Source organism: Triticum dicoccoides, chromosome 1B, assembly GCF_002162155.2.
Source record: "Triticum dicoccoides isolate Atlit2015 ecotype Zavitan chromosome 1B, WEW_v2.0, whole genome shotgun sequence".
Classification (NCBI taxonomy): domain Eukaryota; kingdom Viridiplantae; phylum Streptophyta; class Magnoliopsida; order Poales; family Poaceae; genus Triticum; species Triticum dicoccoides.
In genome coordinates, this window is record NC_041381.1 from 558,794,442 (window position 1) to 558,811,336 (window position 16,895).

The 16,895-nt window shown below is 49.2% G+C and overlaps 1 protein-coding gene across 1 annotated transcript in view; it reads right to left on the reverse strand.

The window, feature by feature from the left end:
- The window catches only part of LOC119348726, a 21,011-nt gene extending 4,399 nt beyond the window's left edge, over positions 1-16,612 (reverse strand). The window contains exons 1-14 of the mRNA XM_037616706.1: positions 16,264-16,612; positions 15,588-15,676; positions 15,078-15,329; positions 14,878-14,978; positions 14,585-14,771; positions 14,412-14,506; positions 14,206-14,340; positions 14,000-14,134; positions 13,872-13,924; positions 10,458-10,539; positions 10,330-10,382; positions 6,912-6,993; positions 6,784-6,836; positions 3,366-3,447 (exon numbers count right to left, since the gene is read on the reverse strand). Coding sequence (XP_037472603.1) covers positions 3,366-3,447; positions 6,784-6,836; positions 6,912-6,993; positions 10,330-10,382; positions 10,458-10,539; positions 13,872-13,924; positions 14,000-14,134; positions 14,206-14,340; positions 14,412-14,506; positions 14,585-14,771; positions 14,878-14,978; positions 15,078-15,329; positions 15,588-15,676; positions 16,264-16,432 — 1,568 coding nt within the window. The 5' untranslated portion in view covers positions 16,433-16,612. The remainder of the gene's footprint in view (positions 1-3,365; positions 3,448-6,783; positions 6,837-6,911; positions 6,994-10,329; positions 10,383-10,457; positions 10,540-13,871; positions 13,925-13,999; positions 14,135-14,205; positions 14,341-14,411; positions 14,507-14,584; positions 14,772-14,877; positions 14,979-15,077; positions 15,330-15,587; positions 15,677-16,263) is intronic.
- Positions 16,613-16,895: the final 283 nt, after the last annotated feature.

The window sequence follows — 16,895 nt, forward strand, 5'->3', positions numbered from 1 at the left end:
AACCAACTCATGGCTCTGGCACATGGATAGCAAGCTTCCACGCACCCCTGTCCATAGCTAGCTCTTTGTCGATACTCCAATCCTTCAGGTCTCTCTTAACGGACTCCTCCCATGTCAAAATCGGTCGACCCCGCCCTCTCTTGACATTCTCTGCACGCTTTAGCCGTCCGCTATGCACTGGAGCTTCTGGAGGCCTGCGCTGAATATGCCCAAACCATCTCAAACGATGTTGGACAGGCTTCTCCTCAATTGGTGCTACCCCAACTCTATCTCGTATATCATCATTCCGGACTCAATCCTTCCTCGTGTGGCCACACATCCATCTCAACATACGCATCTCCGCCACACCTAACTGTTGAACATGTCGCCTTTTAGTCGGCCAACACTCCGCGCCATACAACATTGCGGGTCGAACCGCCGTCCTGTAGAACTTGCCTTTTAGCTTTTGTCGCACTCTCTTGTCACAGAGAATGCCAGAAGCTTGGCGCCACTTCATCCATCCGGCTTTGATTCGATGGTTCACATCTTCATCAAAACCCCCATCCTCCTGCAACATTGACCCCAAATACCGAAAGGTATCCTTCCAAGGTACCACCTGGCCATCAAGGCTAACCTCCTCCTCCTCACAACTAGTAGTACTGAAACCGCACATCATGTACTCGGTTTTAGTTCTACTAAGCCTAAACCCTTTCGATTCCAAGGTTTGTCTCCATAACTCTAACTTCCTATTTACCCCCGTCCGACTATCGTCAACTAGCACCACATCATCCGCAAAGAGCATACACCATGGGATATCTCCTTGTATACCCCTTGTGACCTCATCCATCACCAATGCAAAAAGATAAGGGCTCAAAGCTGACCCCTGATGCAGTCCTATCTTAATCGGGAAGTCATCGGTGTCGACATCACTTGTTCGAACACTTGTCACAACATTATTGTACATGTCCTTGATGAGGGTAATGTACAGTGCTGGGACTTTGTGTTTCTCCAAGGCCCACCACATGACATTCCGCGGTATCTTATCATAGGCCTTCTCCAAGTCAATGAACACCATATGCAAGTCCTTCTTATGCTCCCTATATCTCTCCATAAGTTGTCGTACCAAGAAAATGGCTTCCATGGTCGACCTCCCAGGCATGAAACCAAACTGATTTTTGGTCACGCTTGTCATTCTTCTTAAGCGGTGCTCAATGACTCTCTCCCATAGCTTCATTGTATGGCTCATCAGCTTAATTCCACGGTAATTAGTACAACTCTGAACATCCCCCTTGTTCTTGAAGATTGGTACTAATATACTCCGTCTCCATTCTTCTGGCATCTTGTTTGCCCGAAAAATGAGGTTGAAAAGCTTGGTTAGCCATACTATCGCTATGTCCCCGAGACCTTTCCACACCTCAATGGGGATACAATCAGGGCCCATCGCCTTGCCTCCTTTCATCCTTTTTAAAGCCTCCTTCACCTCAGACTCCTGGATGCGCCGCACAAAACGCATGCTGGTCTCATCAAAGGAGTCATTCAGTTCAATGGTAGAACTCTCATTCTCCCCATTGAACAGCTTGTCGAAGCACTCCCGCCATCTATGCTTAATCTCTTCGTCCTTCACCAAGAGTTGGCCTGCTCCGTCCTTGATGCATTTGACGTGGCCAATATCCCTCGTCTTCCTCTCCCGGATCTTAGCCATCTTATAGATGTCCCTTTCACCTTCCTTCGTGCCTAACCGTTGGTAGAGGTCCTCATATGCCCGACCCCTTGCTTCACCAACAGCTCGCTTTGCGGCCTTCTTCGCCATCTTGTACTTCTCTACGTGGTCTGCACTCCTATCCAGATATAGGCGTCTAAAGCAATCTTTCTTCTCTTTAAGCGCCTTCTGGACATCATCGTTCCACCACCAGGTATCCTTATCTTCGCTTCTCCTTCCCCTGGACACTCCAAACTCCTCCGAGGCCACCTTACGAATGCAAGTCGCCATCTTCATCCACACATTGTCCGCATCCCCTCCTTCCTCCCAAGGGCCCTCCTTAAATACCCTCTCCTTGAACACCTGAGCTACCTCCCCCTTGAGCTTCCACCACTTCATTCTAGCGACCTTGGCACGCTTATCCCGCTGGACACGAATCCGAAAGCGGAAGTCAGCAACCACCAGCTTATGCTGGGGTACAACACTCTCCCCAGGTATCACTTTACAGTCTAGGCACGCACGCCTATCTTCTCTTCTCGAGAGGATGAAATCAATCTGGCTAGAGTGTTGGCCACTACTAAAAGTCACCAGATGTGATTCTCTCTTTCTAAAGAGGGTGTTAGCTACAATCATGTTGTAGGCTAGAGCAAAGCTTAAGACATCTTCTCCTTCTTGATTCCTGATGCCATAGCCAAAGCCCCCATGCGCCCCTTCAAAACCTGTGTTAGATGTACCCACGTGGCCATTGAGGTCTCCTCCTATGAAGAGCTTCTCACCAATCGGTACACTCCTAACCATGTCTTCCAAGCCTTCCCAGAACTCCCTCTTGGTGTTCTCATTGTGGCCTACTTGCGGGGCATATGCGCTGATAACATTGAGAACCAAGTCCTCAGCTACCAGCTTGACCAGGATAATCCGGTCCCCACGTCTCCTGACGTCTACCACTCCATACTTGAGGCTCTTGTTGATCAAGATGCCTACGCCATTTCTGTTTGCAGCCGTCCACGTGTACCACAGCTTGAAGCCGGTATCCTCCACCTCCTTCGCCTTCTGTCCTCTCCATTTGGTTTCTTGGACGCAAAGGATATCAACACCTCTCCTCACTGCTGCATCAACTAGCTCCCGAAGCTTCCCTGTCAGAGACCCTGCGTTCCAGCTACCTAAGCGAATCCTCCTAGGCTCGGCTAGCTTCCTTACCCTTCGCACTCGTCGAGTCAAATGCGAAGACCCTTGCTCATTTTCCACTACATCCGGGCGCCGATGTAGCGCGCCACTAAGGATGCGACGACCCGAGCCTCGCTCACTTGCCACCGTATCTGGATCAAGATACGGCGCGCCACTTGGGGGGTGACGGCCCGGCCCTTGCCCATTTTCCACCATACCCGGGTTCCGATGTGGCGCGTCGCTGAGAGGGTTACGCCCCAACGAAAATCTTTTGGGTTTCATCTCCATAAGAGTGGCTGAGTTTTTACGTTGGCTCGCCAAGCCTATCACAACCCTCCTCCTTTACCCGGGCTTGGGACCGGCTATGTTGAGACAACATAGGCGGAGTTGTTCATCTTCCATTTGGCAATCGACCGAAATTTCTTTAGCTGGACATTGGCTGGAATGACTAGATACATACAACACTGAATTAGAAAATGAAGGATTAATGAAGTAACATGGAGGTTGAAGAAAGATCACATACTTCTGAAGGACAGCGGAAGTAATGTCAGTTTCAATAATTGGTGAGCTCATCTCATCGCCCGGTAATGGATTAATGTGTTCATCTTCCATTTGGCAACAACAACAACAAACAACAACAACAACAAAGCCTTTAGTCCCAAACAAGTTGGGGTAGGCTAGAGGTGAAACCCATAAGATCTCGTAACCAACTCATGGCTCTGGCACATGGATAGCAAGCTTCCACGCACCCCTGTCCATAGCTAGCTCTTTGTCGATACTCCAATCCTTCAGGTCTCTCTTAACGGACTCCTCCCATGTCAAAATCGGTCGACCCCGCCCTCTCTTGACATTCTCTGCACGCTTTAGCCGTCCGCTATGCACTGGAGCTTCTGGAGGCCTGCGCTGAATATGCCCAAACCATCTCAAACGATGTTGGACAGGCTTCTCCTCAATTGGTGCTACCCCAACTCTATCTCGTATATCATCATTCCGGACTCAATCCTTCCTCGTGTGGCCACACATCCATCTCAACATACGCATCTCCGCCACACCTAACTGTTGAACATGTCGCCTTTTAGTCGGCCAACACTCCGCGCCATACAACATTGCGGGTCGAACCGCCGTCCTGTAGAACTTGCCTTTTAGCTTTTGTCGCACTCTCTTGTCACAGAGAATGCCAGAAGCTTGGCGCCACTTCATCCATCCGGCTTTGATTCGATGGTTCACATCTTCATCAAAACCCCCATCCTCCTGCAACATTGACCCCAAATACCGAAAGGTATCCTTCCAAGGTACCACCTGGCCATCAAGGCTAACCTCCTCCTCCTCACAACTAGTAGTACTGAAACCGCACATCATGTACTCGGTTTTAGTTCTACTAAGCCTAAACCCTTTCGATTCCAAGGTTTGTCTCCATAACTCTAACTTCCTATTTACCCCCGTCCGACTATCGTCAACTAGCACCACATCATCCGCAAAGAGCATACACCATGGGATATCTCCTTGTATACCCCTTGTGACCTCATCCATCACCAATGCAAAAAGATAAGGGCTCAAAGCTGACCCCTGATGCAGTCCTATCTTAATCGGGAAGTCATCGGTGTCGACATCACTTGTTCGAACACTTGTCACAACATTATTGTACATGTCCTTGATGAGGGTAATGTACAGTGCTGGGACTTTGTGTTTCTCCAAGGCCCACCACATGACATTCCGCGGTATCTTATCATAGGCCTTCTCCAAGTCAATGAACACCATATGCAAGTCCTTCTTATGCTCCCTATATCTCTCCATAAGTTGTCGTACCAAGAAAATGGCTTCCATGGTCGACCTCCCAGGCATGAAACCAAACTGATTTTTGGTCACGCTTGTCATTCTTCTTAAGCGGTGCTCAATGACTCTCTCCCATAGCTTCATTGTATGGCTCATCAGCTTAATTCCACGGTAATTAGTACAACTCTGAACATCCCCCTTGTTCTTGAAGATTGGTACTAATATACTCCGTCTCCATTCTTCTGGCATCTTGTTTGCCCGAAAAATGAGGTTGAAAAGCTTGGTTAGCCATACTATCGCTATGTCCCCGAGACCTTTCCACACCTCAATGGGGATACAATCAGGGCCCATCGCCTTGCCTCCTTTCATCCTTTTTAAAGCCTCCTTCACCTCAGACTCCTGGATGCGCCGCACAAAACGCATGCTGGTCTCATCAAAGGAGTCATTCAGTTCAATGGTAGAACTCTCATTCTCCCCATTGAACAGCTTGTCGAAGCACTCCCGCCATCTATGCTTAATCTCTTCGTCCTTCACCAAGAGTTGGCCTGCTCCGTCCTTGATGCATTTGACGTGGCCAATATCCCTCGTCTTCCTCTCCCGGATCTTAGCCATCTTATAGATGTCCCTTTCACCTTCCTTCGTGCCTAACCGTTGGTAGAGGTCCTCATATGCCCGACCCCTTGCTTCACCAACAGCTCGCTTTGCGGCCTTCTTCGCCATCTTGTACTTCTCTACGTGGTCTGCACTCCTATCCAGATATAGGCGTCTAAAGCAATCTTTCTTCTCTTTAAGCGCCTTCTGGACATCATCGTTCCACCACCAGGTATCCTTATCTTCGCTTCTCCTTCCCCTGGACACTCCAAACTCCTCCGAGGCCACCTTACGAATGCAAGTCGCCATCTTCATCCACACATTGTCCGCATCCCCTCCTTCCTCCCAAGGGCCCTCCTTAAATACCCTCTCCTTGAACACCTGAGCTACCTCCCCCTTGAGCTTCCACCACTTCATTCTAGCGACCTTGGCACGCTTATCCCGCTGGACACGAATCCGAAAGCGGAAGTCAGCAACCACCAGCTTATGCTGGGGTACAACACTCTCCCCAGGTATCACTTTACAGTCTAGGCACGCACGCCTATCTTCTCTTCTCGAGAGGATGAAATCAATCTGGCTAGAGTGTTGGCCACTACTAAAAGTCACCAGATGTGATTCTCTCTTTCTAAAGAGGGTGTTAGCTACAATCATGTTGTAGGCTAGAGCAAAGCTTAAGACATCTTCTCCTTCTTGATTCCTGATGCCATAGCCAAAGCCCCCATGCGCCCCTTCAAAACCTGTGTTAGATGTACCCACGTGGCCATTGAGGTCTCCTCCTATGAAGAGCTTCTCACCAATCGGTACACTCCTAACCATGTCTTCCAAGCCTTCCCAGAACTCCCTCTTGGTGTTCTCATTGTGGCCTACTTGCGGGGCATATGCGCTGATAACATTGAGAACCAAGTCCTCAGCTACCAGCTTGACCAGGATAATCCGGTCCCCACGTCTCCTGACGTCTACCACTCCATACTTGAGGCTCTTGTTGATCAAGATGCCTACGCCATTTCTGTTTGCAGCCGTCCACGTGTACCACAGCTTGAAGCCGGTATCCTCCACCTCCTTCGCCTTCTGTCCTCTCCATTTGGTTTCTTGGACGCAAAGGATATCAACACCTCTCCTCACTGCTGCATCAACTAGCTCCCGAAGCTTCCCTGTCAGAGACCCTGCGTTCCAGCTACCTAAGCGAATCCTCCTAGGCTCGGCTAGCTTCCTTACCCTTCGCACTCGTCGAGTCAAATGCGAAGACCCTTGCTCATTTTCCACTACATCCGGGCGCCGATGTAGCGCGCCACTAAGGATGCGACGACCCGAGCCTCGCTCACTTGCCACCGTATCTGGATCAAGATACGGCGCGCCACTTGGGGGGTGACGGCCCGGCCCTTGCCCATTTTCCACCATACCCGGGTTCCGATGTGGCGCGTCGCTGAGAGGGTTACGCCCCAACGAAAATCTTTTGGGTTTCATCTCCATAAGAGTGGCTGAGTTTTTACGTTGGCTCGCCAAGCCTATCACAACCCTCCTCCTTTACCCGGGCTTGGGACCGGCTATGTTGAGACAACATAGGCGGAGTTGTTCATCTTCCATTTGGCAATCGACCGAAATTTCTTTAGCTGGACATTGGCTGGAATGACTAGATACATACAACACTGAATTAGAAAATGAAGGATTAATGAAGTAACATGGAGGTTGAAGAAAGATCACATACTTCTGAAGGACAGCGGAAGTAATGTCAGTTTCAATAATTGGTGAGCTCATCTCATCGCCCGGTAATGGATTAATGTGTTCATCTTCCATTTGGCAACAACAACAACAAACAACAACAACAACAAAGCCTTTAGTCCCAAACAAGTTGGGGTAGGCTAGAGGTGAAACCCATAAGATCTCGCAACCAACTCATGGCTCTGGCACATGGATAGCAAGCTTCCACGCACCCCTGTCCATAGCTAGCTCTTTGTCGATACTCCAATCCTTCAGGTCTCTCTTAACGGACTCCTCCCATGTCAAAATCGGTCGACCCCGCCCTCTCTTGACATTCTCTGCACGCTTTAGCCGTCCGCTATGCACTGGAGCTTCTGGAGGCCTGCGCTGAATATGCCCAAACCATCTCATACGATGTTGGACAAGCTTCTCCTCAATTGGTGCTACCCCAACTCTATCTCGTATATCATCATTCCGGACTCGATCCTTCCTCGTGTGGCCACACATCCATCTCAACATACGCATCTCCGCCACACCTAACTGTTGAACATGTCGCCTTTTAGTCGGCCAACACTCCGCGCCATACAACATTGCGGGTCGAACCGCCGTCCTGTAGAACTTGCCTTTTAGCTTTTGTCGCACTCTCTTGTCACAGAGAATGCCAGAAGCTTGGCGCCACTTCATCCATCCGGCTTTGATTCGATGGTTCACATCTTCATCAAAACCCCCATCCTCCTGCAACATTGACCCCAAATACCGAAAGGTGTCCTTCCAAGGTACCACCTGGCCATCAAGGCTAACCTCCTCCTCCTCACAACTAGTAGTACTGAAACCGCACATCATGTACTCGGTTTTAGTTCTACTAAGCCTAAACCCTTTCGATTCCAAGGTTTGTCTCCATAACTCTAACTTCCTATTTACCCCCGTTCGACTATCGTCAACTAGCACCACATCATCCGCAAAGAGCATACACCATGGGATATCTCCTTGTATACCCCTTGTGACCTAATCCATCACCAATGCAAAAAGATAAGGGCTCAAAGCTGACCCCTGATGCAGTCCTATCTTAATCGGGAAGTCATCGGTGTCGACATCACTTGTTCGAACACTTGTCACAACATTATTGTACATGTCCTTGATGAGGGTAATGTACAGTGCTGGGACTTTGTGTTTCTCCAAGGCCCACCACATGACATTCCGCGGTATCTTATCATAGGCCTTCTCCAAGTCAATGAACACCATATGCAAGTCCTTCTTATGCTCCCTATATCTCTCCATAAGTTGTCGTACCAAGAAAATGGCTTCCATGGTCGACCTCCCAGGCATGAAACCAAACTGATTTTTGGTCACGCTTGTCATTCTTCTTAAGCGGTGCTCAATGACTCTCTCCCATAGCTTCATTGTATGGCTCATCAGCTTAATTCCACGGTAATTAGTACAACTCTGAACATCCCCCTTGTTCTTGAAGATTGGTACTAATATACTCCGTCTCCATTCTTCTGGCATCTTGTTTGCCCGAAAAATGAGGTTGAAAAGCTTGGTTAGCCATACTATCGCTATGTCCCCGAGACCTTTCCACACCTCAATGGGGATACAATCAGGGCCCATCGCCTTGCCTCCTTTCATCCTTTTTAAAGTCTCCTTCACCTCAGACTCCTGGATGCGCCGCACAAAACGCATGCTGGTCTCATCAAAGGAGTCATTCAGTTTAATGGTAGAACTCTCATTCTCCCCATTGAACAGCTTGTCGGAGCACTCCCGCCATCTATGCTTAATCTCTTCGTCCTTCACCAAGAGTTGGCCTGCTCCGTCCTTGATGCATTTGACGTGGCCAATATCCCTCGTCTTCCTCTCCCGGATCTTAGCCATCTTATAGATGTCCCTTTCACCTTCCTTCGTGCCTAACCGTTGGTAGAGGTCCTCATATGCCCGACCCCTTGCTTCACCAACAGCTCGCTTTGCGGCCTTCTTCGCCATCTTGTACTTCTCTATGTTGTCTGCACTCCTATCCAGGTATAGGCGTCTAAAGCAATCTTTCTTCTCTTTAAGCGCCTTCTGGACATCATCGTTCCACCACCAGGTATCCTTATCTTCGCTTCTCCTTCCCCTGGACACTCCAAACTCCTCCGAGGCCACCTTACGAATGCAAGTCGCCATCTTCATCCACACATTGTCCGCATCCCCTCCTTCCTCCCAAGGGCCCTCCTTAAATACCCTCTCCTTGAACACCTGAGCTACCTCCCCCTTGAGCTTCCACCACTTCGTTCTAGCGACCTTGGCACGCTTATCCCGCTGGACACGAATCCGAAAGCGGAAGTCAGCAACCACCAGCTTATGCTGGGGTACAAAACTCTCCCCAGGTATCACTTTACAGTCTAGGCACGCACGCCTATCTTCTCTTCTCGAGAGGATGAAATCAATCTGGCTAGAGTGTTGGCCACTACTAAAAGTCACCAGATGTGATTCTCTCTTTCTAAAGAGGGTGTTAGCTACAATCATGTTGTAGGCTAGAGCAAAGCTTAAGACATCTTCTCCTTCTTGATTCCTGATGCCATAGCCAAAGCCCCCATGCGCCCCTTCAAAACCTGTGTTATATGTACCCACGTGGCCATTGAGGTCTCCTCCTATGAAGAGCTTCTCACCAATCGGTACACTCCTAACCATGTCTTCCAAGCCTTCCCAGAACTCCCTCTTGGTGTTCTCATTGTGGCCTACTTGCGGGGCATATGCGCTGATAACATTGAGAACCAAGTCCTCAGCTACCAGCTTGACCAGGATAATCCGGTCCCCACGTCTCCTGACGTCTACCACTCCATACTTGAGGCTCTTGTTGATCAAGATGCCTACGCCATTTCTGTTTGCAGCCGTCCCCGTGTACCACAGCTTGAAGCCGGTATCCTCCACCTCCTTCGCCTTCTGTCCTCTCCATTTGGTTTCTTGGACGCAAAGGATATCAACACCTCTCCTCACTGCTGCATCAACTAGCTCCCAAAGCTTCCCTGTCAGAGACCCTGCGTTCCAGCTACCTAAGCGAATCCTCCTAGGCTCGGCTAGCTTCCTTACCCTTCGCACTCGTCGAGTCAAATGCGAAGACCCTTGCTCATTTTCCACTACATCCGGGCGCCGATGTAGCGCGCCACTAAGGATGCGACGACCCGATCCTCGCTCAGTTGCCACCGTATCTGGATCAAGATACGGCGCGCCACTTGGGGGGTGACGGCCCGGCCCTTGCCCATTTTCCACCACACCCGGGTTCCGATGTGGCGCGTCGCTGAGAGGGTTACGCCCCAACGAAAATCTTTTGGGTTTCATCTCCATAAGAGTGGCTGAGTTTTTACGTTGGCTCGCCAAGCCTATCACAACCCTCCTCCTTTACCTGGGCTTGGGACCGGCTATGTTGAGACAACATAGGCGGAGTTGTTCATCTTCCATTTGGCAATCGACCGAAATTTCTTTAGCTGGACATTGGCTGGAATGACTAGATACATACAACACTGAATTAGAAAATGAAGGATTAATGAAGTAACATGAAGGTTGAAGAAAGATCACATACTTCTGAAGGACAGCGGAAGTAATGTCAGTTTCAATAATTGGTGAGCTCATCTCATCGCCCGGTAATGGATTAATGTGTTCATCTTCCATTTGGCAACAACAACAACAAACAACAACAACAACAAAGCCTTTAGTCCCAAACAAGTTGGGGTAGGCTAGAGGTGAAACCCATAAGATCTCGTAACCAACTCATGGCTCTGGCACATGGATAGCAAGCTTCCACGCACCCCTGTCCATAGCTAGCTCTTTGTCGATACTCCAATCCTTCAGGTCTCTCTTAACGGACTCCTCCCATGTCAAAATCGGTCGACCCCGCCCTCTCTTGACATTCTCTGCACGCTTTAGCCGTCCGCTATGCACTGGAGCTTCTGGAGGCCTGCGCTGAATATGCCCAAACCATCTCATACGATGTTGGACAAGCTTCTCCTCAATTGGTGCTACCCCAACTCTATCTCGTATATCATCATTCCGGACTCGATCCTTCCTCGTGTGGCCACACATCCATCTCAACATACGCATCTCCGCCACACCTAACTGTTGAACATGTCGCCTTTTAGTCGGCCAACTCTCCGCGCCATACAACATTGCGGGTCGAACCGCCGTCCTGTAGAACTTGCCTTTTAGCTTTTGTCGCACTCTCTTGTCACAGAGAATGCCAGAAGCTTGGCGCCACTTCATCCATCCGGCTTTGATTCGATGGTTCACATCTTCATCAAAACCCCCATCCTCCTGCAACATTGACCCCAAATACCGAAAGGTGTCCTTCCGAGGTACCACCTGGCCATCAAGGCTAACCTCCTCCTCCTCACAACTAGTAGTACTGAAACCGCACATCATGTACTCGGTTTTAGTTCTACTAAGCCTAAACCCTTTCGATTCCAAGGTTTGTCTCCATAACTCTAACTTCCTATTTACCCCCGTCCGACTATCGTCAACTAGCACCACATCATCCGCAAAGAGCATACACCATGGGATATCTCCTTGTATACCCCTTGTGACCTCATCCATCACCAATGCAAAAAGATAAGGGCTCAAAGCTGACCCCTGATGCAATCCTATCTTAATCGGGAAATCATCGGTGTCGACATCACTTGTTCGAGCACTTGTCACAACATTATTGTACATGTCCTTGATGAGGGTAATGTACAGTGCTGGGACTTTGTGTTTCTCCAAGGCCCACCACATGACATTCCGCGGTATCTTATCATAGGCCTTCTCCAAGTCAATGAACACCATATGCAAGTCCTTATGCTCCCTATATCTCTCCATAAGTTGTCGTACCAAGAAAATGGCTTCCATGGTCGACCTCCCAGGCATGAAACCAAACTGATTTTTGGTCACGCTTGTCATTCTTCTTAAGCGGTGCTCAATGACTCTCTCCCATAGCTTCATTGTATGGCTCATCAGCTTAATTCCACGGTAATTAGTACAACTCTGAACACCCCCCTTGTTCTTGAAGATTGGTACTAATATACTCCGTCTCCATTCTTCTGGCATCTTGTTTGCCCGAAAAATGAGGTTGAAAAGCTTGGTTAGCCATACTATCGCTATGTCCCGAGACCTTTCCACACCTCAATGGGGATACAATCAGGGCCCATCGCCTTGCCTCCTTTCATCCTTTTTAAAGCCTCCTTCACCTCAGACTCCTGGATGCGCCGCACAAAACGCATGCTGGTCTCATCAAAGGAGTCATTCAGTTCAATGGTAGAACTCTCATTCTCCCCATTGAACAGCTTGTCGAAGTACTCCCGCCATCTATGCTTAATCTCTTCGTCCTTCACCAAGAGTTGGCCTGCTCCGTCCTTGATGCATTTGACTTGGCCAATATCCCTCGTCTTCCTCTCCCGGATTTTAGCCATCTTATAGATGTCCCTTTCACCTACCTTCATGCCTAACCGTTGGTAGAGGTCCTCATATGCCCGACCCCTTGCTTCACCAACAGCTCGCTTTGCGGCCTTCTTCACCATCTTGTACTTCTCTATGTTGTCTGCACTCCTATCCAGGTATAGGCGTCTAAAGCAATCTTTCTTCTCTTTAAGCGCCTTCTGGACATCATCGTTCCACCACCAGGTATCCTTATCTTCGCTTCTCCTTTCCCTGGACACTCCAAACTCCTCCGAGGCCACCTTACGAATGCAAGTCGCCATCTTCATCCACATTGTCCGCATCCACTCCTTCCTCCCAAGGGCCCTCCTTAAATACCCTCTTCTTGAACACCTGAGCTACCTCCCCCTTGAGCTTCCACCACTTCGTTCTAGCAACCTTGGCACGCTTATCCCGCTGGACACGAATCCGAAAGCGAAAGTCAGCAACCACCAACTTATGCTGGGGTACAACACTCTCCCCAGGTATCACTTTACAGTCTAGGCACGCACGCCTATCTTCTCTTCTCGAGAGGATGAAATCAATCTGGCTAGAGTGTTGGCCACTACTAAAAGTCACCAGATGTGATTCTCTCTTTCTAAAGAGGGTGTTAGCTACAATCATGTTGTAGGCTAGAGCAAAGCTTAAGACATCTTCTCCTTCTTGATTCCTGATGCCATAGCCAAAGCCCCCATGCGCCCCTTCAAAACCTGTGTTAGATGTACCCACGTGGCCATTGAGGTCTCCTCCTATGAAGAGTTTCTCACCAATGGGTACACTCCTAACCATGTCTTCCAAGCCTTCCCAGAACTCCCTCTTGGTGTTCTCATTGTGGCCTACTTGCGGGGCATATGCGCTGATAACATTGAGAACCAAGTCCTCAGCTACCAGCTTGACCAGGATAATCCGGTCCCCACGTCTCCTGACGTCTACCACTCCATACTTGAGGCTCTTGTTGATCAAGATGCCTACGCCATTTCTGTTTGCAGCCCCGTCCCCGTGTACCACAGCTTGAAGCCGGTATCCTCCACCTCCTTCGCCTTCTGTCCTCTCCATTTGGTTTCTTGGACGCAAAGGATATCAACACCTCTCCTCACTGCTGCATCAACTAGCTCCCGAAGGTTCCCTGTCAGAGACCCTGCGTTCCAGCTACCTAAGTGAATCCTCCTAGGCTCGGCTAGCTTCCTTACCCTTTGCACTCGTCGAGTCAAATGCGAAGACCCTTGCTCATTTTCCACTACATCCGGGCGCCGATGTAGCGCGCCACTAAGGATGCGACGACCCGATCCTCGCTCACTTGCCACCGTATCCGGATCAAGATACGGCGCGCCACTTGGGGGGTGACGGCCCGGCCCTTGCCCATTTTCCACCATACCCGGGTTCCGATGTGGCGCGTCGCTGAGAGGGTTACGCCCCAACGAAAATCTTTTGGGTTTCATCTCCATAAGAGTGGCTGAGTTTTTACGTTGGCTCGCCAAGCCTATCACAACCCTCCTCCTTTACCCGGGCTTGGGACCGGCTATGTTGAGACAACATAGGCGGAGTTGTTCATCTTCCATTTGGCAATCGACCGTAATTTCTTTAGCTGGACATTGGCTGGAATGACTAGATACATACAACACTGAATTAGAAAATGAAGGATTAATGAAGTAACATGAAGGTTGAAGAAAGATCACATACTTCTGAAGGACAGCGGAAGTAATGTCAGTTTCAATTATTGGTGAGCTCATCTCATCGCCCGGTAATGGATTAATGTGTTCATCTTCCATTTGGCAATTGACCGAAATTTCTTTAGTTGGACATTGGCTGGAATGACTAGATAAAACACCGAGTTATAAAATGGAGGATTAATAAAGTAACAAAAAGGTTGAAGAAAGATCGCATACCTCTGAAGGACAGCGGAAGTAATGTCGCTTTCAATTATTTGTGAGCTCATCTCATCGCACGGTAATGGATTAATGCGTTCATCTTCCATTTGGAAATCGACCGAAACTTCTTTAGCTGGACATTGGCTGGAATGACTAGATACAACACTGAATTATAAAATGAAGGATTAATCAAGTTACATGAAGGTTGAAGAAAGATCGCATACTTTTGAAGGACGGGGGAAAGAGTGTCACTCTCCATTGTTGGTGAGCTCATCTGATCAGGTGGTGCATGCTTGGGGCACCAAACACGGCGATTCTCCTTCAAAATCAAAACTAAACATGTCAGAACATCAGTGTTTATAAATGGATCAAGCACAAGCTATACTCAAAAGCTTACATCATCCCAGCGGCATTCTGGTATCATCATTGCACATGGGACATGATAACTTTTTCTGCAGGAGTTGTCAATACAACCAAGCGCTGCTCCCCGGAGTTTGCATCTTCTGCATCTCAATCTTTTAGAACGATTGATTTCACTCTCCACATTCTTAAAAGTATCACCATTGGATTCCACTTTTGGGGCCCTTCAGAAACATGGGTAAAGAATTAAAAGGATGGATGAACACTGCATATGATGATTCTAAATAAATTAAATATGAAGGGTTAACCATGCTGTATAAAGAAACTTACCAAACCATGCATTTCTCGTGGACATAGATGGCGTTGGTAGGGATGCCCTCGTCACTGGGCACAATCCTTCTATTGTGATACAGTACCATCGGACCATGGAACTGACATAGGAAAAGTGAACATTTTTAGTGCCAGTACAAATAAGAAGACTTCAACAGACATATTTTACTGATATGTGTAAATGATATGCAGCATATTACCTGCTCACTGGTTCTAAATGAATGGCAGAAAACGCATTCATCTTCAAATACGCCGATTGGTGTCTGATCTCTCCCCAACCTAGTAGCACCTTTGTTGTCTTCCAGCTTTGCATGTTTCCCAGGACCCTTACCTTTTCTGCGGGAATGCAGGTGCTGCCCAGTGTTACTTGCATTAACACCAGGTGATGCACCTTTGGTTGCATCAACAACAAATTTCCTCTTTGTGCCTTTCACGGGGGATGCACTTCCATTCTGTAACAAAGAGTAATCCAGTTAGAATGTTGAATACACAATGCATGTAATTCATCAAGGAGTAAACAGTTGATTCTATTATGGTTGCTATTCCAGCACTTTTATATGTGTTGTAGCGTAAGAATGTACCAGTCGCTAGCATGAAACTGTGCTCTACTTATATGCATAAGTAATACACGAATACGTCAGGATTGGGGCAAAGAACTCCATCAAAAATGAACATATTTGTTTCAAAGAAGAAAGGAATGCACAAAGTACCCCAACATGTCGTGGAACCTCAAGATTATCACAGCCAGCTTCCATTCCTATGTCGACCAACATATCGGTACGAGTAGCAGACTTGGTACCTACAAGCATCAAAGTGGTGAGCAGAATGAAGCTGAAAACAATTACTGAACATGGCTTGTTTTATCATAATTTCAAGCAGATGTCTGTCCAGATGAACTGCATAATGACATCATGATATTTTTGAAAACGATAGTTCAACCATGCCCCAACACAATGCAGCATGGATTTAGAGATTTGCGGTCTATTTGGTGAGCCGCGTTGGAGTTGCCGTAAGTCTTTGACGCATCAAATCGATCTAGGGTGTGAATTTTGAAAAAGACAAACTGTACATTATGTAAAACAAGAGATTGAGAGGAGCTTAGCACCATATGCGCATCCTAAGAATTGAAAAAAAAATACTATAGTCAGTAGATCACACCGAACGATTAGGCCACTTGAAAAACAGAAGCCGTACTTGGCGCTGCGGCGGCGACCCGTGCGATGAGGGTTTGGAGGAACCGAGGGAGAGAAAAAGACGCAGGCCCGTTTGATCGGAGTAAGGCAGGCGAGCCCGACGGCGCGCGCCGCGTCGTTTGCCGGCTGGAAGCAAGAGACGGACAGTTGGCCGTACGGGAGCAAGAGGCAGAGTGAAGGGGGGCGAGCGAACCTCCGGACTGCGTCGATGACGGCCGCGCGGCGCCGAATCCCGGGGCCGGTGACGGCCTCTGGCTCCCCGAGGCTGTTGCGCCCAATCCCCCGGTCGGCCGGCCGAATCCCGGCGGAGGCGACGACGCTAGTATCTCTCTCCACACGACCGCTCCGCTCCCGCTCCCCATCAATATCGGCACGCCCGGCGGGCGGCGGCTACTTGACGACGATCTAATGGCCTTGGCGACGGCGGAGCAGTTGCGGTTTAATGTGGCGACGGCGGAGCAGTTGCGGTTTAATGTGGCGACCGGCGGCGCTGGAGAGTGGGCGGGAGGAGCGAGGCGCGGATTTGACAAGGAGCAGGCAGGCGCGCGGCATGGCAGGGGGCGTGGCCGCTGGCGAGCGTTCGCACTACTTGAGTGAACGAGGTCAGAAAAAGGAGACTTTTTGCGTGGCCGGGTGGGTTCTCTCTCTCGCCTCGTCTTCCTCGCTCCCTCCTGACTGGCTGACTGCACCCCACCCCGGCCTACTCCCCCCTATATCCCTAGCCTTTTTCTGAAACGTTGCAAAGAAACGGCGCGGCATGTATGATTCGCACAGTGCTCGCCCCGTTCCGGCCGAGCACGGCGACCCGGCGGCCTGTGTACGCGC